At 39.8% G+C, this 22,338-nt stretch overlaps 1 protein-coding gene across 2 annotated transcripts; it reads right to left on the bottom strand.

The window, feature by feature from the left end:
- Positions 1-252: 252 nt before the first annotated feature.
- mtf2 (metal response element binding transcription factor 2) lies at positions 253-17,191 on the bottom strand. Of its 2 annotated transcripts, none has more exons than XM_012820257.3 (12): positions 16,979-17,191; positions 16,361-16,559; positions 13,164-13,245; positions 11,459-11,554; positions 7,149-7,243; positions 6,516-6,664; positions 5,299-5,394; positions 5,131-5,199; positions 4,825-4,948; positions 2,809-2,876; positions 2,303-2,476; positions 253-2,058 (listed from the first exon to the last, which is right to left on the bottom strand). In XM_012820257.3, the coding sequence occupies exons 1-12, from the start codon at positions 16,981-16,983 to the stop codon at positions 1,659-1,661; spliced, it is 1,557 nt and encodes a 518-aa protein (XP_012675711.2). In that variant the 5' UTR covers positions 16,984-17,191; the 3' UTR covers positions 253-1,658. The 2 variants fall into 2 exon arrangements, with proteins under 2 accessions (XP_012675711.2, XP_031415889.1); XM_031560029.2 differs by having other exon boundaries at positions 16,361-16,501; positions 16,979-17,063.
- Between the last annotated feature and the right edge of the window lie 5,147 nt (positions 17,192-22,338).

Below are 22,338 nucleotides of genomic sequence, written 5' to 3'. Positions count from 1 at the left end.
TGATTGTAGGAGTACGCTGGGTTGTGGGGGTGTTACAGAGGTAGTCATGGTGATTGTAGGAGTACGCTGGGTTGTGGGGGTGTTGCAGAGGTAGTCATGGTGATTGTAGGAGTACGCTGGGTTGTGGGGGTGTTGCAGAGGTAGTCATAGTGATTGTAGGAGTACGCTGGGTTGTGGGGGTGTTGCAGAGGTAGTCATGGTGCATCCTGGAAGGGCTATCGTGGCATACAAGGCGAGACTTGACAGACTTGCTAGTTTCCTAACTGATTTATTTCAAAAATACAATTGGCAACTTTTTAAAAGCTGTTCTTGGTGTGTTGCAGCTTATGCTTAGAGAGAAATGATAAATATTGCAAGACAATTTGAGGCAAGTTTTGTAGGAACATACCACATTATGAAACCAATGAGATTTTCATATTTATTCTTTGGCCATAAAGAAACTTGTACTGGCACAACAAGAAAGAAAAGAAAATATATATATATATACACATACACATTTATGTAAACGTATGAATATAATTCACAGAGAGGTATTAATGCAGAAGGACCATGCCTCCCAAGAGCAGAAATGTGAGGCCCTGACATAATAGGTTCAAGCATAATAAATGATCGACAAGAGTTCTTCACTGAGAGACACACAAGAGGTATGAATCCCTCTACTCTCTATGGTCCCCTGGATCCCTCTACTCTCTATGGTCCCCGAGGGCACTGACACTAAATGATCCACAGATGAAGACTGGCCATTACTCATCACTGATATGAAATAAACAACAGGTAACTCTTTCATGCTACAATAACACACTTAATAACACTAGAACTCCAACACATGTCTAATCATGTCACCTCCTGCCTGCCTCTCACACACACACACACACACACTACATTCCACATTTCTGACCATATCTGACTTTGATCAGCAAGTTTAACAGTGAACCTAAAATGATCCTGAGCAGACTCAGCAAACAGTCAGTATAATGGCACTGTTTCAGGTCAAATAAATAGCACCATCAATCAATCAAAAGAAAAGCCTGAGACCATCGGGATGATGCTGCTGCAGAAACTACTACAACTAAAAAGTAGTTCCGCTGGAAAATGGGATGACAATTACAAAGAAAAAAGGAAAGAATGAGAGAATGAGAATAAGCTTTACAATTCTGATAATTATGAAATCCCCATGCTTACCTCATAAAGCATTTAGCTCCAGTGCCCTTCAAATGCAATGTGTGAGAACGACATTCAACATACAAGTGTGTTTCCATTTCACAACTAAATGACTTAACTCTCAAGGGAACCCAGTTTCACTCGAACATGAAACACCAACAGTTAAAATACATTTCCACCAAAATGAAAAGTTACAACATGGAGCACAAATATTCTCCAAACACATCTCTGCCCTACTCAGTCTCGATGCTCTGCCCTCTCTAAAGAGAGTACAGAGAGGCAATCAGCTGGAGGTTTGAAGATGAAGTCAAACTATTTGTTCTGAAATGACTCGTTACTGTGTCACTGGCCCCAGTTATCTGGACGCTGGAAAAGTAGATTTCGATTTTTTTTAAAACACCCATCACTGGCATAAAAATAAAATAAGAATACAAGTAACACTATCAAGGCCTCCTTTTAAAGACAAAAACAATGACAGCTGCATCCAAATAAGAGCCTCAGGAGGCAGTGAACCCCTCCCATTCCACCAGATACTGCACTGTTCCATCTCTGGTGACACGGCGCCCCAGCACGTGATAGTTCTCCCCACAACCCATACGGCCCTCTGCTCCAAAGTAGCTGCTGATGGAGGACTTGAGGTGGCTGATCTGGTCTTGATCATTTAGGCAGTGCTCTGAAGATGGAACACCAGGAAGAGGGAAAAGACTTCTACTAAATTCCAAACTTCTACTTTCGCTGCTAGTGGTGTGAAATGGTGGCTGCTGGTCGAGGTCAACATGTTGAATTTCAGGATTTGGCGGCGGGAGTGTCCGGCGAGGTCGTCCCCGCCGTCTTTTCAGAGAGGACTGGGGAACTGGCCATGGCAGAAGTTTACGTGTTCTGCTAGAAGTACAAAGACTGTAAAGAGAGAAGAAGTGAATGAATGGAAGTTTGACGCGATGGTAGATAGGTACATTATAGGTAAGTCATGTCAGCACATATTTTTATTTTCATGGCTAAAACGGTGAATTCTGCAAATCAAATCGTTTTTTACTTGAGATATAGCTAGCAATATTCATGTTCACAAACCTTTTCTGTAAGATGAGAATAATCATAAAGTCTGTAGGCTGGCCTCAAATACATTAAAAAAGAGTTTTCACACCTGGCAGACACATAAAGGGGCTTTGAAGATTTGCGGCCTTTGATCTTGATCTCATGGGAACCCTTCTCCTGCTCTCGATCCGGCCAAAGCTCCGAGCTCTGGGGCACTGGAGGGACGCGGATCCTCAGACCAAACAAGTGCTTCTTCTTCTTGATCTCCTTTCCAGACATAAACCTGTAAACAATATAGATCATTAACCTATTATCTTACTGTCTAAGTACCATTAGGATAGATCATTTTGGTTTTAACAAAATATAGAATATAATCAATCAATCAATCAATTCAATTTTATATAGCGCTTCTCTATATACCCGAAGTCGCTTTACAGAGTCCAGTAGTCATACACACACAGTCATACCGGTGGTGGTAAGCTACTTCAGTAGCCACAGCTGCCCTGCTGCATAACATGCTTATTTGATATGCAGCAAGTTAAGATTTATGGATGCAATTTCCTTCATGGTTTTACGTTCACCTACAGTAGACTGCATGCAGTAGAGAAAACTCACATGCTGTGGTTGTTATTCAGTGCTTCGAGAACACTTCCGTAGCGTTCCGATTTTGGAGTTTCTGAAAGCTGTCAGGTAAAAGAAAAAATACATGCTTTCATTCTTAAACCACAAACAAGTTAATGTTGGGCTTTTGTAAGAACAATATTAACCTGACAACACCAATCAAGTTTGACAGAGAATCCAGGGATCCTTTCTAGTGTCCCCAACCTGGTCATGGTGCTATGTCTCTACATGAGCAGCAGTGTTCATTTCGTTGACGAAAACTATGACGAAAAATATGCGTTAACAACCTTTTTCCCATGACTAAGACGTGACGAAAACGGATCTTTGAAAATAAAAACTATGACTAAATCTTTTTTACATTCGTTGACGAGACGAGACGAAAATGTTGGTGGTTGACTAACTCTAAACTTGCATGCAACTAACATCATTGGTTGAATGTTGCCCGGTCCTGTATCCCTCCTCCATTCACTGAGATTCCCAGACATGCAAGTGACGCCCTAACAAACGTTATATGATGGCTCAAGTTCAAGCACTCGGTACTGGAAGAAAAAGAAGAATAGATATCTGGACACTTTAATTATAACTTGTCAGAAAATAAAACACATTGCACTGCAATAACGGGAGAGAAACCTTGTGGCTTCAAAAGAGGTGGGAAGAACACAACAAGAGGCACCTGAAAGCGCACAACCTTCCAATTTATGTCACAGTAAATTAGCTAGTAACTGTCAATGATAATTAGCTAATGTTTACTAGTTATTAGAATATATTAGCCAACGTTAAGTTAATTTCAAAGGAGATCATTTGCCAAGGCATTTGACTATTCAAAACTGTATAGCTGTGCAATATGTTCATATGTCTTGAGTAGGGTTGGGGAGAAACTAGTTACATTTAAAGGATTTATGTAATTAAATTACAAAATAAATGTAATTATAATCCATTACTAATCAAAATATTGGTAATTATATTATTATTGGTAATCCCTTTATATTCTTTTTTTGCTTGAATTTGCCCCGTCTTTCATCTGCCAATCAAAAAGTGATGTAATAAGTGACAGTACTTAAAGTAATTAAAATAGTTACATTACTTTGAAGTAATTAAAATAGTTACATTACTTCTTCACAGGGTATTTCAAAAGTATCTGTTAGAGTCATAAATAAGATGTGTATTATTTCTGGAATAATATTATTTTGTATTACCTTGTTATTATAATGAATATCTCTGTAAAGTAGAGACTCTTATTTTGAAACGTTGTATTTGACCATGTGAAGAAAGCACGTTTACTTAGAAGGAACAGAGAAGCACGGAGGTTCACAGTTTTTTGACCGTGCTAACTTGATTGTGAAACAGGAATCTTTTATTTATGTGTAGACAGGGATATCTGAACATTTATGAAGATAAAGAAATGTAAACTTTCAAGTTTTGCACGCGTCCATTACTTTCCCCGAGTGCTTCAAAGGATGTCACAGATATTGGATCTGCTGCCATAACAGTAACCTTCCCCAATCATGGTCTTGATGATGATATATAGATAACACACACTCACACTCAATCACTATCAAACCTTTTTGTGATCCTTCCCTGCTTTTTTGTGAATTTGCTCTCTTTTGTATCTCCTGAGACTATATATATATATATATGTGAATTTTACATTATTATTAATTCCATAGCCATGTTTTTTCTTTTCTTTTTAGCAACACTATTTGTCAAGCTGATTGTGCTCCCTGCCAGAGCCTTTCCTGTTGTACTGCTCATAGGTTCCGTTATGACATTTTGTTATGCAAGTGAATTTCTAGCGCTGGTTATTGAATTGATTCATTCACGCTCTGTCTGCCCTTGTGTCGTTCCTGAGGGTGACTGGTGTGATGCACCCAGAGTGGCTAAAACTGTCAGCGATGCTGAGAAAAATATGATCAATTTTGACTTTGGCAGACACACCTACCTGCTGTCCATCATCTGCAACAAGTGGCCAAAATCAGTATACTTGCGTTAACACATTAAAGGGACACATACCTCACCAAGCTGTAGCCGATCCCAGTTGTCATTGACATAAGCCATCAGCTCCCTTTCTGAATCAAAGTACTTCTTCTTGTAAATGACACTCAGATTGAAGAGGCACAGATGTGCAACCTCTGCCCTGTTAGAAAAGCACAGACCAATGAGTCATTCAACTTCTTTAGTTTTTGTCACATAATATCTACATGCAATATTAGAAATGAAATAGGCATTCAATATCTTAAAATCCCATGTTAGAATGTGCTAGGAAAATAAGAAAAGCAGTTCCTTAGCATATAAGTTCAAAAGCCAAATCAAACTCACCATCTAAGAGGCAGTCGTTTCAGAAACTCTGGTCCAGAATTACAAACCGAACAAATAAATATATAAAACCTAATGAGAGAGAAGAGGATATATATATTATACACCCTTCCATACAAACTATGCGTATTGAACATAGCCTACATAGCATAGTGTCGAATGGTGCAGGACCTGTCTCCATGCAGCATGGGTTCGTGGAAACACTGGACACAGGCCTCATGAAACCACTGTCTGCACCGCCTGCACTGCAGCATCTTCAGATACCAGCTGAGGGACACAGGCGTCACATTCATCACCATTCATCACCTGCTTGGAAAGCACTTTAAACAAGTTCAATCGGCCTCTTTTCCTGGTGGTGTTCACATCCCATTTGTGATTCTCTCTCAAGACAAACAGGGGGGCACCTTTAGAAGAAATGTCTTTTTCTGGTGTATAGAGTAGTATTCTTCTGGCAAAAAATGACAGGTTTCTTGATTAAACCATCTTTGTGTTGGTCATTCTTGAGCACATACTTGACATTTAGGAATGCAAGTACTACATAACACAAGTGAACATGATGTTTTAATGTAAAGTCAACAAAATGATAGAGATGTTTTTAAAAACCAATCTGGATGTATACATGATTAAGGATTAACTATGAGGACACTAAGGTAATGGTTGCTGAAACTTTACACATCTACATTTAATGTCTTGGCTGTAGATAAAAAATCTGGCACATATAAAAAATAGCTTGTTTGCCAACTGATGGATTTTGGTAGATTTGGTAGTATATCTTAGGCAACATCTTGCTGTACATCGCTGTTCTTACAATTTTGTGGGATTTCAGACCCAAATCCCAAAACTCCATAGCAAATAGCCTGGGCAGCTAGTGGAAAGACAGGCGTGAGTATCTGTCCTTCACATGACATATGCCAGAAAACACTCAAAACCTGCAGAATGTGCATCTAACCCCTGACATCCCTGATTCTGACATGTTCGGATATTTTGGTTCCAAAGTCAATTAAATTTTTTTATTCAGTACAAGTTTATATGTTGGTACAATAATATTTTGGTAGCATGCATGCCATACTTTTTCATCTGAATTCACTTTAAAATATTCATATCGTAAAAGTAGTTATCTTTAAATGGACGATAAACAAAGTTTTGAGGTTTATACTCTTAGCATGAGAAATGGTTCACAGATGACATGCTTTCCAACAGTAATAAAACCATGGGTTATGTCCATCATCTGTTTTGAATATTTCATACACACCTGTCAGTCGTACTTTATAAAGTGTGTGCTTGTTTGTGTGAGGTTAACGGGATGTCTCTTACTCTCCAGGACACCTGTCAGTCATACTTTATAAAGTGTGTGCTTGTTTGTGTGAGGTTAACGGGATGTCTCTTACTCGCCAGGACCGCCGCAGTAGCAGTAACATTGCTGGATGTTGGTTTTGTGACCTTGATCCCACACCAGGTCATCCAGAACATAAGGAAAAGATTGCTTCATTTCTTGGAAAGTTTTGGCATTTGGACCTTTCTTCAGGACACCGCCTTTCTATTAGTACACATATACACAAATATGAACACACACCCAAAGGTTAAACCCAAAATAATATTTCTATTAGTACACATATACACAAATATGAACACACACCCTAGGTTAAACCCAAAATAATATTTCTATTAGTATACATATACACAAATATGAACACACACCCTAGGTTAAACCCAAAATAATATTTATATTAGTACACATATACACAAATGTGAATACACACCCAAAGGTTAAACCCAAAATAATATTTACATGGTCGAACTTGATAAAAATGCAATACAGAAAAAAAGTCTAGCACACCAGTCAAAGTACACAAATAAGAGGTGAAATCAAATAATCCACATATTTTCACAAATTTTCTTTCTAAAAACAAATCATCAAAAAGAACGAAGATGACGGTGTGAGTGGTCAGAAACCAAATGCCTTTACAGTAACTCAAGTTAAGCACTTTCCATGCAGCACTGCTCTCCGTGAAGAGGGATACCTTGGTCGTTGTCGAACACTGCCGGCACAGCCATTTGTCGTCAGACGCCACAACACTGGAATCAATGATGGGTGTATGACAAAGCTGATGGTACCCTGTCAATCAACCCATGTAACAAGGCAGATTAGTGCTCAGATTTCACAAGATGAATAGTTTGAACTGTGTTTCCTTCTCTTCAGTTTACAGATCACATTAAACATCCAGACCACGATGCAGAGGTTCTCAACGGATTGGTTTGGAGGATGTGGGAGTGCACAAACCAAAAAGTGTATAAATGTGCCTATTAAGATACCAATTATGAGCACAACATTATGCTTTTTTCTGTTTTTCTGCTAGCTTTTGTGTCAGCGTGTGAAAGAGCGATAAACACACCTATCGTTCACAGTACCTGGAGGTCTGTGCCCCGAGTCAAAAACTCATGAACATGTAAAACACGATTTTACAGAATGTTGTTGTCGTACTGTGGATATCCATCAGTTAATAGGGATCTCTGTGCTAATTGTGCCATTGTTGGTCTTTCTGAGACAAATCTGTTGGCTATCACCACCTCAACACCCCCTCCTCCGTACTCATGTTAGGACACATACCACTACCAGAGACAACAACAGATACACCTCAAGATATACATACAAGATTTGGCATATCTCAGTGATAGCTCAGGTTAATTCATTTACATTTACATTTAGTCATTTAGCAGACGCTTTTATCCAAAGCGACTTACAAGGATGTATACACATTTTTACATTTACACTGATGGCACACTGCACATCAGGAGCAATTAGGGGTTCAGTGTCTTGCTCAAGGACGCTTGACAGGGAATTGAACTAACAACCTTCTGATTACTAAACGACTTCTCTACCTCCTGTACCACTGTCGCCCCCACATTCACAAACGCAAATCGTCTGCGAGTGCCTCAGCCTTAGCCAGTGGCTGACTTTCAGCAGCCACAGACAACGCCTTTAAAACTGAGTCACTGTCCTCGAAAATCAAAATCCAACATAAGTGTTGTGGTTGATTCAGCCTCTAACACATATCTCCACTGCTCTTGTGTGTGATTGCCAATCTTGTTTACGCTACCAGTTTCACATACTTTAACTTATTCTTTTCAAAGGCTTCTTTAACCGCATCTTCGAAGGGATCGTTAACTCAATAAAGTAAACAATGCGCTCACACGCGCAGTCACAACAATCCTGTGGAACTTGAAGATGTCTTCCAACATCAGCCAGGTATTCTACAATCAAAGGAAGAGGCTACCCTATGGAGGACAGCAACAACAGATCTGATGTTGAATGAGGAGGACTCCATCTTGGATTGAAGGCCAATGTGGGACGTCTGGCCTTCAGCCTATAGGACAAGATCGTCTACACTCTGTGGGGAGTTACAGCAAATAGTGGACGCAGACCAGAAGTACCTTGTGAATCACCATGCATGTGTTAACTGTAATGGAAAATAATGTTTTAATGCTTTAAAGTGTTTTTATTCTTTAACATTCCACAGATTAGAGATAAGAAGATCCTTGAAAACCAGGTGCTTTACTCCCGATTTCTCTCATCGGAATTGAATCTACAAGATATAGTGATTTTCCACAACAATTTATGGCGACACCAGATAGGACAGTAAATGGAGTCTTTTTTCCTCTTCTTTTCCATGTCAGGATTAAACCTTTGAACAGTGAGAGTCATTTGAAAACTCTCCAACTCCAGCAGGGAAACTCATTAGAGAGGTGGTGGGGTTACATGCGGAGATGGACTGACTGGAGGAGAGGGGAAAAGTGACCCATGAAACCAACACCTGGAGCCTATACAACATGCAAATCTCCTTGTGTCATAGTTAGAAATCTTTAAAGTGACTCATCCAGATAGTAAGCTGGTGGTTCACCGAGCTCATTGTCTTTGGAATTCAAAAGCTTGGGAAGAAAACAAATACACCACTTCTCTCCAGATTTTCCACTTCCACATGCGCGAGCGGACACATCTCCTTCTATGGAATTCCATATCTGGTACCATCTACTTCCAAATGGCAGGACCTGAGTGGAGTTCTGTTTATAATGGACTTTGCGCCACATAATGTGGTGTGCATCTCCTCCCTCAAAGGCACAAATAATGATGAATATTCTTATATATAATATACACACACACACACACACACACACACACACACACACACACACACACACACACACACACACACTCACCGGCCACTTCATAAGGTACACCGATTCAACTGCTTGTTAAAGTAAATATCTAATCAGCCAATCAGTTGGCAGAAACTCAATGCATTAAGGCATGTAAACATGGTCAAGACAAGAAGATCTTAAACTCAAACCCAACATCAGAATGGGGAAGAAAGGTGATTTAAGTGACTTTGAACGTGGCCTGGTTGTTGACGGGCTGGTCTGAGGTTTTCAGAAACTGCTGATCTACTGGGATTTTCACGCACGACCATCTCTAGGGAGAGAACGGTCCGAAAAGAGAAAATATCCAGTGAGCGGCACTTCGCCGGGAGAAAATGCCTTGTTGATGCCAGAGGTCAGAGGAGAATGGCCAGGCTGGTTCAAGATGATAGAAAGGCAACAGTAACTCAAATAACCACTCGTTACAACCAAAGTAAGCAGAAGAGCATCTCTGAACGCACAACACGTCGAACCTTGAAGCAGATGGGCTACAGCAGCAGACCACACAGGGTGACCCTCCTGTCAGCTAAGAACAGGAAACTGAGGCTACAATTCCCCCGGGCTCACCAAAATTAGACAATAGAAGATTGGAAAAATGTTGCCTGGTCTGATGAGTCTTGATTATTTCTGCTGTGATTCAGATGGTAGGGTCAGAATTTGGCGTACACAACATGAACGCATGGATCCATCCTGCCTTGTATCAATGGTTCAGGCTGGTGGTGGTGGTGTAATGGTGTGGGGGATATTTTCTTGGCACACTTTAGGCCCCTTAGTACCAATTGAGCATCGTTTAAACGCCACAGCCTACCTGAGTATTGTTGCTGACCACGTCCATCCCTTTATGACCACATTGAACCCATCTTCTGATGGCTACTTCCAGCAGGATAACGTGCCATGTCACAAAGCTCAAATCATCTCAAACGGGTTTCTTGAACATGACAATGAGTTCACTGCACTCCAGTGCCCTCCACAGTCACCAGATCCCAATCCAATAGGGCACCTTTGGGATGTGGTGGAATGGGAGAATGGATGTGCAGCCGACAAATCTGCAGCAACTGCGTGATGCTCTCATGACAATATGGAAAAATATGGAAAATCTCTGAGGACTGTTTCCAGCGCCTTGTTGAAACTATGCCACAAATCATTAAGGCAGTTCTGAAGGCAAAAGGAGGTCCAACCTGCTACTAGCAAGGTGTACCTAATGAAGTGGCTGGTGAGTGTGTGTGTGTGTGTGTGTGTGTGTGTGTGTGTGTGTGTGTGTGTGTGTGTGTGTGTGTGTGTGTGTGTATATGTATATATATATATATATATATATCTTTGCAAGGTGTACCTAATGAAGTGGCTGGTGAGTGTATATATATATATCTTTGCAAGCACTCCTGCCTCTGGGCCAGATGCGGCCCACAAGACAGATTCATCCAGCCCACGAGGCAATTCACAAATACAAAAAAAGCAACTCAAAACAACACAAAATAGTTAGGTCAGGTGTCCAGGTAATTCCTTTCTGGCTTAATACCCGTCCTAGTCACGGTCAGGGTGAACGCAACACGGTAGTATTCAAACCATGCATGGCACTACCAAAGGTGAGGATTTGTTTGAGAAAGACGTTTTGGCCATTTGTCCATTAAAAGTCTGCAATACTCATTTACAACATTAACACTATATTTATTTCTGGTCAATTTGAGTATTTTTGAACTGAAAAATAGGATTCCTATTAAAAACAGACATTTCTCAGTGACTCGAAACTTTTGAATGGTAGTATATTTGCCTGTGTCAGTAAACATATTACTACATGTAATATTATTAAAAAAAAACATGTGACTTTTATACTGTTTAAAAGTTGCTCAAGTTTCCAAATATATATGACACAGTCATCACATCGTGCTTTAAATCACCTGCTGAAGCTTAAAAGATAGCAGAAATAACAAAATGATGACCTGAAACACAGTACTAAATCAATGACAAAGTGGTATAAAATAAAATAATATTGTACTTTGGAACAACCCATTTCTAACCTCAGTTAAATGAGACACCAGTTACAAAAAGCATCTCAGAGTTTTGCCACAATGCAAAGCATTCACATATTCACTTGTATTGTTGTGAAATATTACACAGAAATACTTTAACTGCCACAAACCTTGTCCGCACTTGTCACAGATGACCATCTCATTGGGTGCCTCTGAATTTTCATCTTGACAGATGCTGCATACCATTTCTGGCTCCTCACTGTCTCCTGTGGATACACAACAATGCAAATAGGAGTATTTGAAAGAGGTGGATTGTCACAGTGGAACTTGGATATTTAGAAGAAAGGTGAAGCTGGATGCTTATGAATGTAATCTGATAACTTCGTATCTAAAGAAAATGATTTTAATCTATTGGTATGTATGGAAGCAATGTCATTTAATTTATCGGAAGCACGTAAGGAGAGGGACTGGAAAGTGATGGAACCTGATATTGCTGTTGGCCTGTGGTGTCAGACACGACCTGAGTGCTTACATTATTTTGCATCATAGAACTCAGCAGCCCATGCCTCTGGATACGACCTCTGTTTTTGCCTCAGTAAGAACAGATCGCTGAGACTTGACTCATCAGCATTCAAATGACCTATAGCATGTTTACTCTTCGCCCCCAGATAGCCTCCTTCCTGCTATGAACACCCCCCCTCCCCCGCCCCCTTCACCTTATGTCCTCTGCCCCCCCACCTCAAAAGGAACCGCCGCAAGATTGAGGGCCATTGGTGATTCAGACATGCACTGTTATTTTTGAGCACAACATGTAGCATGCATATCACACTGGTATTTATTCTAAAATCAGTAGTAAATAAATAGATTTAAAATATTTTGGACGATTCTGGCCACTTCAGGTGAGTAAAATACTAAAATGATCATTAAATAAACATACTGTAAAAATGTGTTTTATTTGTTCTGGAATGCATGCAAAAACATATACTATAGTGACAAACTTTTCTTTAAGGTTTTAGATATAATAATAATAATTATAATGCATAAAGGCTTTCTGTCACTTTCAAATGGAAAATGACATGGCCATCTAACATTTATCCCATGTGCTGTGCTATCGAAAGGTAACAGTGGCAAATGGAAATGGACTGGAATGGTTTGCTGCATAACCTGTTAAAAGTTGCATTTCTCAAAATGAGCTCTCCAATAAAAGGCAGTCTTGGGTTCAGAGTGATCACAACCACTTGTGGATGATATAAAATGGCTTCACATAGACATTAAACTACTTGTGGATGATATTAAATGGCGTCACATAGACATTAAATATCCAAAAGGAAATAACGGGACATCAATGGAGCAACGATTACTCTGATACCGATGCAGTGGATGAAGGGGAGGTCCCGCAGGAGGGGTCCGAAGATTATCGTTTATGGTACCAGGCCGCCAGGGGATATATTAACAATTTGACTTAAACATTTAGTGCCCATTCCCACACAACACCATAACACTTAAATAAATGCTCAAGAAATGGTTTTCAACTGTGAGTGGGAATGAGGTATTGTGTGTGTGTGTGTGTGTGTGTGTGTGTGTGTGTATACGTGCAAATGGATACGGATAAAGGTATCTGCCAAATGAATAAATGTAACTGTAATGTCAATGTACAAACCACGGACATCTCTCTTCCTCCGAGAAAGCTGCTCAATCAATGTACGTTAACATTACAACTTGACGTCAAGTGGTATGAGCTCCATGATATCAGAGAGGTCTGACAGTACGAGTACATTAAATAAGCCCAGTTCTGACACCACTCCCGATACTGGTATCGGTATTAGTGCAGTACAAGTCATTACATTTTAACCATAAAGCATAGAATAGACTTACCAGTTTGAATATCCTTCCAAAGAATCCAAGATTTCGACTGATCCTCAAAGACAACGAAGCAGCGATGCTTCTGATCATCTATCTAGGAAAGAAAGTTATTGAATTATTTATATTATATATACATATATACACACACACACACACACACACACACACACACACACACACACACACACACATATATATATATACAGCTGCGGAACAAATTAAGAGACCACTTCAAAATGATCAGTTTCTCTGGTTTTACTATTTATTGGTAAGTGTTTGAGTAAAATTTACATTTGTGTTACATTTTGTTACATTTCTACCAAATTTCAGGCAAAAAAGTGTTTTACGACAGACTAATTGTAAAATATTTTTTTTCAGCGGAGATCATTTCTATGAGGTGTCCTAAAAATTCCTAGTTGAGGAAATATGTTTAATTCTCTTCAATCTGAGATGTGTGCTAATAATGCATGGCAAAAATACACCTCAAAAATGTAATTTTTTCCTTTACTCCTATCAAAATGACACTTTACACAATGAAAGATACATTTTTTGTATTACAAGTTTCTTTTGAAATGTATTTGAATATGCACATGAGCTCCACACTTATTGGCTCTTTTGCCAGTCAGGGAAGTTTAAGGGCATGTTTGAAACCATAGCTTTGTCCCACTATCACGCTAAAACCATTAAGTCCAACAAGTTTGGTTGTGTGGAATTCTGCTCTAATAGCTGTACTGGGGCTGTGTGAGTGGGTGGGTGGGTCCTCAGGAGCCTGGAGGAGATGGCTAAAAGCACATCTAAGACTGCTTCAACTGCCATTGACTTATTTAAAGGTTACATTGTGTTTGGTCTCACACTTGCCCTTGTTGTTGTCGGAGAGCTTAAATGCCTAAACATTTCACTGCAGAAGAAAACCCAGACCGTCTCTGTTATGCACGCTGCAATTGATTGAGTCCGGTCTTCTCTTCAGGGAAAAAGAAATGACAGGAGCTACCTTGCCCTGTATGAGAAAGCTACAACATTGGTTGACTTCATTGAATCAACTGGCTCTATTGAGATGACACATTCAAGAAGCCTTGCTGGCAAAGCCGTGGGCTTGTTTAGGTTTGGGTTGCCCATATTTGGCGGCATAATTGTCCGCAACTTTTCCACGCATTTATTACGTCGCGACTAGATTACTGCAATGCTCTCCTGTCCGGATGCAGCAACAACTCAATAAAGAGCCTCCAACTTATACAGAACACTGCTGCTCACACACACACTAAAACTAAAAAATATGAACATATCTCACCTGTACTTGCCTCTCTGCATTGGCTCCCTGTCAAAAGTAGAATTGATTTCAAAGTACTCCTGCTAACATACAAAGCCCTAAACGACCTGGCTCCAAACTACCTTAAGGAATTAGTTGTCCCCTATTGCCCTCCAAGACCGCTCCGTTCCCAGAGTGCAGGCCTCCTCGTAATTCCAAGAATATCAAAAAGCACAATAGAAGGCAGAGCCTTCAGCTACCGAGCCTCCTCCTTTTGAATAATCTCCCTGCCTCCATTCGAGATGCAGACACCCTTTCTATATTCAAATCGAGACTAAAGACATTCCTCTTTAGTGCATCTTATAGCCACAAGAAATTGCGTCAACAAACTCATCACCTGCTGGGCCACATATTAACACATACAAAACCCCCCAAATCAATAAAACTGGGCTACAGACAGCGTATGTTGTACCATGAAGGAGTGCGTTTAACTGATCTCGGGTAGAGCATACGGCGCGTGTTGCGGCTATCGCCAGCCAATTGGGCACCCTGCCACCCTTACAAAGCTTATGACTAAAATATCCACATGTACCAAACCAAACTAAATGCTAAATAATATTCCCATACACCTAGCCAGGCAGCCTCTCCTTTTATATCACATTGCTAATGCCTATATTAATACTGATAAAATGGCCATATTGCCTACTGTTAATTGACTATCTAAAAGTATCTCCTTCATCGGTTTCCCAAATTGATGTCTACTAACAAAAATGTCCTCTCCCTTATAGCATGATCCAATTGCTGATGGATGTGGAAACATTGCTCCTCACCACCACTACTCCTCATCTACGCAGCCAAACTCCTGGACAACCAAACTCTACCCACTCACTGTTTTTTCTTTCTATCCTAGTCTAGACTATCTTCGCTATGGGACGCTGCTGTAGTCTCTCCACCCGACCTACCTGTAGAAACCCTCGGCCCACTGCACCAACCGCCACCGTAATGCCGTACACTTACTCTACCCCATACCTTATGCCAGCATTTATATACAAATACATATTATTGCCACCACCGACATGTTTTTCTGTTCTTACTCTCCTTACCCCTGTAACAGTAACCCTATGAGCACAGTGTATACCCACTAAGCTGGTTTTGTATGTATCATGTATATACCACCTGATGTCTGTATATATATTATGTACATCTACCAAATGCATGCTGTGTACAACACTTGTTGTTTCCCTTCCGCCACACAACCCTCCCCCATCCCCCCCTTCCTATCTCCACCCGGCCGACCTCAAGCAGATGGGTCCCCCCTTATGTGCCGTGGTTCTGCTTAAGGTTCCTTCCTGCCTTTTCCTTGCCCCTGCTGCCATTTTGCTTGCACTAAGGGGGTCCAGGCTCTGGGCTCTGTAAAGCGCCTTGAGACCATTTTATCGTTCTGGCGCTATATAAATAAAATTGAACTTGTTCTGAGAAATACAACAATAAATACATATTTTTTTATAAAATATATTTTAGTTGGGTTTTAGAAACGTACTTATTTTGAGCTACTATTGTGAAACTACTGAAGCCGACTCAGAGATTATTCCAGTATATGTAATGACTTTATAATGTATTTAATACATTATACACCACAATCAGTTATCTAGTAGTGTATATAATAGTAATAGTCCCCTAAACGTGCCTAGAACGTCCTGAATGTTCCCTTAAGTCCGCTAAATAACGTCCCCGTACTATTTAAAGACGTCCACTAACTCACTTTCTGGGAATGTACTGACAACGTTACAGGGGGACGTTCCTTACACCAGCAGGAGCGATATAGGAATGTTCCGGGAACGTACACTTTCTAACTGGGCAGTAGTGATGTTAAAAAATATGGTCCTTCTTAGTCTAACAATACCGTTATACCTTCATCTGCAGTTCAAACATTCAGCAAAGCGCAGAATAACACTAAAATTACCTTTGTTATAGTCCCCAGGTAAAACAAGCCATCTGACCATCTCGCTAGGACGTCCAAACCTTCCTCGAATTTGTTTCCGAGCTTTGGAGCGTCTGTAATGCCATTGTAACCGAGTCCGATACAGGGCACGGGTGTTCGGGGCTGTGGGTAAGCATTTCCCTCCGAGTGAGCAGACAAGTTATCCACTTCTGTTGACTCTCTAATTAAAAAATAAAGAAAAAATCTTCTTATTGTAATATGCATTTGTATTATCAAGACATCATAATGACAAAATCCAAAAGCGTTTATTTCATGTTATCTACGTTAACTTACCAAATAAACTAAAACGCTATCTAAGTAAGCATTTGTTCTGCCCTTTCCCCATGGGCAACACCTTTTGTCATCTAAAAAATAACTTGATAGTGAACTATTGACAGCTAGCTAGCTTGCTGGTTAACATGAGTAGCGGCGGATTTCAAGCAGTAATCAATCAGTATGAGGAAAAAATGTATTGTGTATTTTAGATAAAGTATGCTGATGTAAGAAACTGCTGCAAGAACAGTTTGGTTGGGTTTATTATGAGTAATTTCATCTGAATGAACCTATTGTCAGTTAGCTCGTTTAACGTAGTGTAAATACCTCATTAGGCCACTTTTCGGAGTCAAAGCCACTTCGAATACTCCCAAAACTAATAGACAAACGAGTCTGGCGTATCAAAATAAAGAATTACTCAATATGCACGTTGTGGGCTTCAGAATATCAACGACTACTTTCCTCCTAAAACACTCGCCATTTTGGTTTCCCGCTGAGTCACTGGTGCATTGTGGGAAACGTATTTAACCCGTCAGGGCGCACCAATTTACAGATTCAATATACCGGTCGATATAGCAGACTCGAGTTTCTCAGAGTCACTCTCTAAACAGATCGGGGTTTACAAGTCCTTTGAGTCACTTGAGTGCAGAAATCCTACCGGTGATCACAAGCACACTGCGTCCAACTACAAATAGGCTACATACATTCAAGCTTGAGATCCTATAGTGAGGGGGGCCCTACAATTTGTGAAATTTAGGATTTAGGAATTTAGGACAATTTAGGAAATGAAACATTGCATTTTACATTAGTTCAAAAAATGTATCTTCAGCTGGCTTCAGTGTAACTTGGGAGAAAATGTGTGATAAGGGCAGATAAGTCACCTGAAATGGTTGTCACGCATTTCCTTCCATGCTACCTACAGCATTTTTTTAGCGGGTGTTCAACAGTGTTTCAAGTCATGTCCTGAAGATAATAAATACATCTCTTCAAACAGGCATCTTCCCAGATGCCTTCAAACCAGCTGTTGTAAAACCCTAACTAAAGAAACCCAACCTAGGTGGTACTGACCAACTATAGGCCAATTTCCAATCTTCCATTCATTAGTAAAATACTTGAAAAGATTTTTCAGTGCAAATAAACTCCTTTCTTAAAGACAACAATATCCTGGAGAAATGTCAATCAGGCTGTAGAACATGCCACAGCACTGAAACTGCTCTTACTAAAGTAATCATCGACCTCAGACTAAATGTGGATGCAAATAAGTCCATTATTATTCTCACTATACATGCTGCACTTGGGGACATCATTAGAGAACACAATGTATGTTTCCATAGTTATGCGGATGACATGCAACTGTCTACTGAACCAAATGATGCTGCAGCTATAAACTCCATTACTACCTGTCTTTTGTCGATAAATAAGTGGATGAGCAATAATTCCTTAAAGTTAAACGAGGACAAAACTGAGATCCTACTAGTCGGCCCTAAAACAAAAAGAGAAATGCTGTTTAATAAGCAGGAAGAAATTAACTCCCTGGATTAAATCTGAAGTCTTGGTGTTAATTTAGATTCAGATTTAAGCTTCAAGTCTCACATTAATAAGGTGACGAAAACATAATTTTTCCACCTTGATAGCTAAAGTACTACCATTTATAAATCCAAAAGATGCTGAAAAACTGATTCATGCCTTTATTTCAAGCCGGCTTGATTATTGTAATGCAATCCTTACTGGCCTCCCAAAAAAACCAACTGAGAGACTTCAGCTCATTCAAAACTCTGCAGCGCAGCTATTAACCAGAACCAAGAGGAGAGAGCACATCAGTCCAGTTTTAACCAGAACCAAGAGGAGAGAGCACATTAGTCCAGTTTTAACCAGAACCAAGAGGAGAAAGCACATTAGTCCAGTTTTAGCTGCTCTGCACTATTTAGAATAGATTTGAAGGTCCTTCTCCTTATATACAAACCCCTTAATGGGCTAGGACCAAGTTACATTGCAAACTCTCTTGTCAAATACTTGCCTTCAAGAACACTGTGATCATCTAATGCTGATTTATTGGAGGTTCCCAGCCACGTTCGTAAGAAAATTGGGGACACAGCCTTTGTCAATTACGCCCCAAAGCGATGGAACATACTGCCTATAGATATTAGAGAAGCCAGCTCGCTTAACATCTTTAAAAGAAAGCTAAAAACGTATCTCTTCACCTTAGCCTCTAACTAGCTACGACTTTGCACTATATATATAGTTTTATTTTCTATCTTATGTTGTGCATTTTATGTATTTTTTATGCACTCTATATAGTTTTTATGTTTTGATTGTTACATTGATTGTTGTTTACTCTGCACAAATAGCCCACTCCAATGATGACTTTATTGTTGTGTAAACAATACTGTTATAACACCGGCTAGAGCACGTTAATTACTGTGGCTGCTTCCCACAGAACCGCAAGCACTTGAACTTGAACTTGAACTTAAACTACCTGGCTATCTCTATCATGTCCCGGGGTTGATGGGTTGGTTGATGCGCATTTACCAGTAATTGACAGACATTGATAATGCGTGTCTTGCATGCTTGCGTTTCTGCGTAAAATGCCGACCATAAATTCTGTGTTTGTGGATAGAAAAACACATTTGTATATCATTGCAAATTTGTGGATCGTGCTATGTGCATTTACAAATAATTGCGAGACATTTTCTCTCCATAGACAGGCAAGGGGAAAGAAGAGGCAGAGAAAAGCAACTTGACTAAAGATGGTCCACATTTCCCTATTTCTTTCTGTCCAGTAGATTGGTGCTGAATTTCCAGCGCATACCACCAATCCACTTGAAGCCACATTCATGGCATCATTTTCCAGAAGAAGGGAGGCCTTTCAGGACAGAAAATGGCCAAACATTTACGGAAGTATCTGTTTGTGTTTGTCATGACTTTCTTTAGACTTCCCTTGCTGAGGACTGAGTCCCAAGTGCATTGGAATCTCCAGACCATTTTCACAATGGAATTCATATATGGTGAAAAATGAGAGAAAAGTCTCATAATTATTTGTAAATGCTCCATGTATCATGATCCACAAATATTGAATGCTTTACTAATGTGTTTTTCTCTCCACAAACACAGAACTCCTTACTTGTGACTCATAAGTTGAACAAGTTTGTTTGATTATATTTGTACAAATTCATGTCTTATTTGTAAATACATACTTTATAATTTGTAAAGATTCATCCTACTTTCCATGTGCATTTGTTGTGAAATGTAATTTGTAAATCTGTCATTCTGCATGGGAAGTGTTGAATCATCCAACGCACACATTCATTCCCAGCTGACATCATTTTGAGACATTCGTTTCACTTTCACGTGATCCAATGGAACGACCATACTTAATCTGTGGATCGCAACGAAGTGAAAAGAATGTCTCAAAATTACAGCAGTAGAAGCTGGGATCAATCGTTGTTGTAGAGGTTGCAAATCGTTGAATATTTGGATTACATGTGCATTAATAAAAAAATGATGAGACATATTTATTTCCATATTAATATTCCTCTAACTAATCTGTCCCTACAGACAAGGAAGGAACATCCCAAAAGAGAGGCAGCCATCAAGCTCTTTGCCTTTACTTCGGTGAGGATGAGGAATGTGTTATGAAGGAGTACATGGTGAGTAAATAGTCTCAGCATATGAATAATGTTTATAACAAAATGAGACGTGTAATTAAACAGGTACTTGATTACTTGCTTGTTTTCCCAAGCTGGCAATATAACCACAATGCACTTCTTTACTGTTTTTTGCCTTCATTATTTCAATTGACTTGTTTATCTTTTTTTACATAGGACATCCAAGGAGATGACATCTTGAGAGACCAGCAACACACCACCCTGGGATTTTTTGTCATCAAAAAGGAGAATATGAGGACTTGGGCATTGTTGTGGACAAGGCTGTGCAGTGATGCTTGGTGTCATTTATGCATCGAACCTGGCCTATCCAAGAGATGTGAGGTACTACCATGCGTTCATACAGAAAGTACTCGTGCAAATGGATTGAAAGACATTTTAAACATAAGCCCAGAAGATCTTTTTGTTCAGTCATGCTACAAACAAGAGACTTTTTGTGAATACTGTTTTTTGTTTGAAATGCTTTGTATTGACAGTTTTGTGTGGAAGTTGATCTGATTTTGTTTATCTGTGTGTTTTGTTTACCCCACACGTGCCAGATTTCAGATTCCTCTTTCATTATTTGTGACATACTACAGGACGAGTTTAATTACAGTGTGCATGCATTGAATGTTGCTGTTCCAAAGCATCACTCATTCTTGTGCTGCTGTTTGTGGCGCCAGCTCTGTTGTCTTGTGTTTCCGAGAACACCCGTGTGTGTGTGTGTGTGTGTGTGTGTGTGTGTGTGTGTGTGTGTGTGTGTGTGTGTGTGTGTGTGTGTGTGTGTGTGTGTGTGTGTGCCTGTTGTCTTGTGTTTCCAAAACACATGTAGATGCCGCACCCCCTGCTTTGTTCAGTTGGACCTTCATGCTTTTTACTCCCTTGTTTCTACTGAATCAAGACTGGGTTACATTGCAGTCACACTTACTTGCCTGCCAGTTTCAACCTGAAAGAGGTTCATGTTTTTTGATTGAAAGAAATTATGCTAGAAAGAAGGTTATTGTTATTATTGTTTTACCTTTAATAGCTGAAGCATGAGAATCACAACAATCTTTAATTATGCTGTAGAGAAATGTTTCTGAAACGAGATGTTGGCCCCTTTCAAACCACTGGCGTCTGCTTAGTCCCACCCACTCTCAGAAGAATAACCCCCTCTGTAAACCCCTAAGGGCACAGAGCTCTTATGTCTGTGCTGGGGTTCGATTTGATTTCGTCAGTTGTATGTAACTGAGCTGGAGCAACTGACCCACTAGTCTGAATATAAGTCTTTGCTCTTGCACCATGTCTGTGTATCCCCCCACAACCTTGTCTGGGGACTATGTGTGTATTCCTACCTCACTCTATCTCTCTACCTCTTTCTTACACTCTCTCTATCTCTACCTCTCTCTATTTACCTTTCTAAGTGGCCTCTATGGACTTGATGAGCCTGCACTGAGTCGGGATGGAGTTGGGATTTCTTTTTTCTGTCCAGTATATTTTTGGTAATCTTACTTTTAATGTGATTTTGTGTGACTGGATTTAAAATAAAGTTTTAAAAATAAAGTTAGTTAATATATCATCCTGTCATTTCTGTCCTTAACTTTTTGAGTTTTAAGCACTACCTTCATATGAACCATTTCTAAATTGGGATGAGTTGAATTTGCAAACCGATCAAGAAAATACATTTAAGTAGAATCAACACGGTCAAATTGGGTTAAAATTGCTCAAGAAAACTCATTAGACCTACATAATTAATTTGAGTTGAGTTTGCTTGATTTTACTTTGTTTGAACTACCTAATTGGATTGAATAAAATGGATTGATGGATCTAACTGCAATTGCTATGTGGCTGGATGTAGATAAATCGATTGCTTTAACATGTCATTTTTTCAGGGAGTTGTGGAATGTACAGTTTTTCTGTTTTTCAGTCACGCTTGCTTTAGGGACGGTGGCGGTGGCGGTGCGTGCGTTCAGACGCTGTAGTAGGCTATGATGAGGATCCATGAGGAGGGGGGTCGGTGAGTCCATCAAGTAAAGGAGAATGTTCATCCGCTGACCATTCTTAAAA

This window comes from Clupea harengus, chromosome 22 (assembly GCF_900700415.2).
Source record: "Clupea harengus chromosome 22, Ch_v2.0.2, whole genome shotgun sequence".
Lineage (NCBI taxonomy): Eukaryota > Metazoa > Chordata > Actinopteri > Clupeiformes > Clupeidae > Clupea > Clupea harengus.
This window is presented reverse-complemented; position numbering and strand designations above follow the sequence as displayed.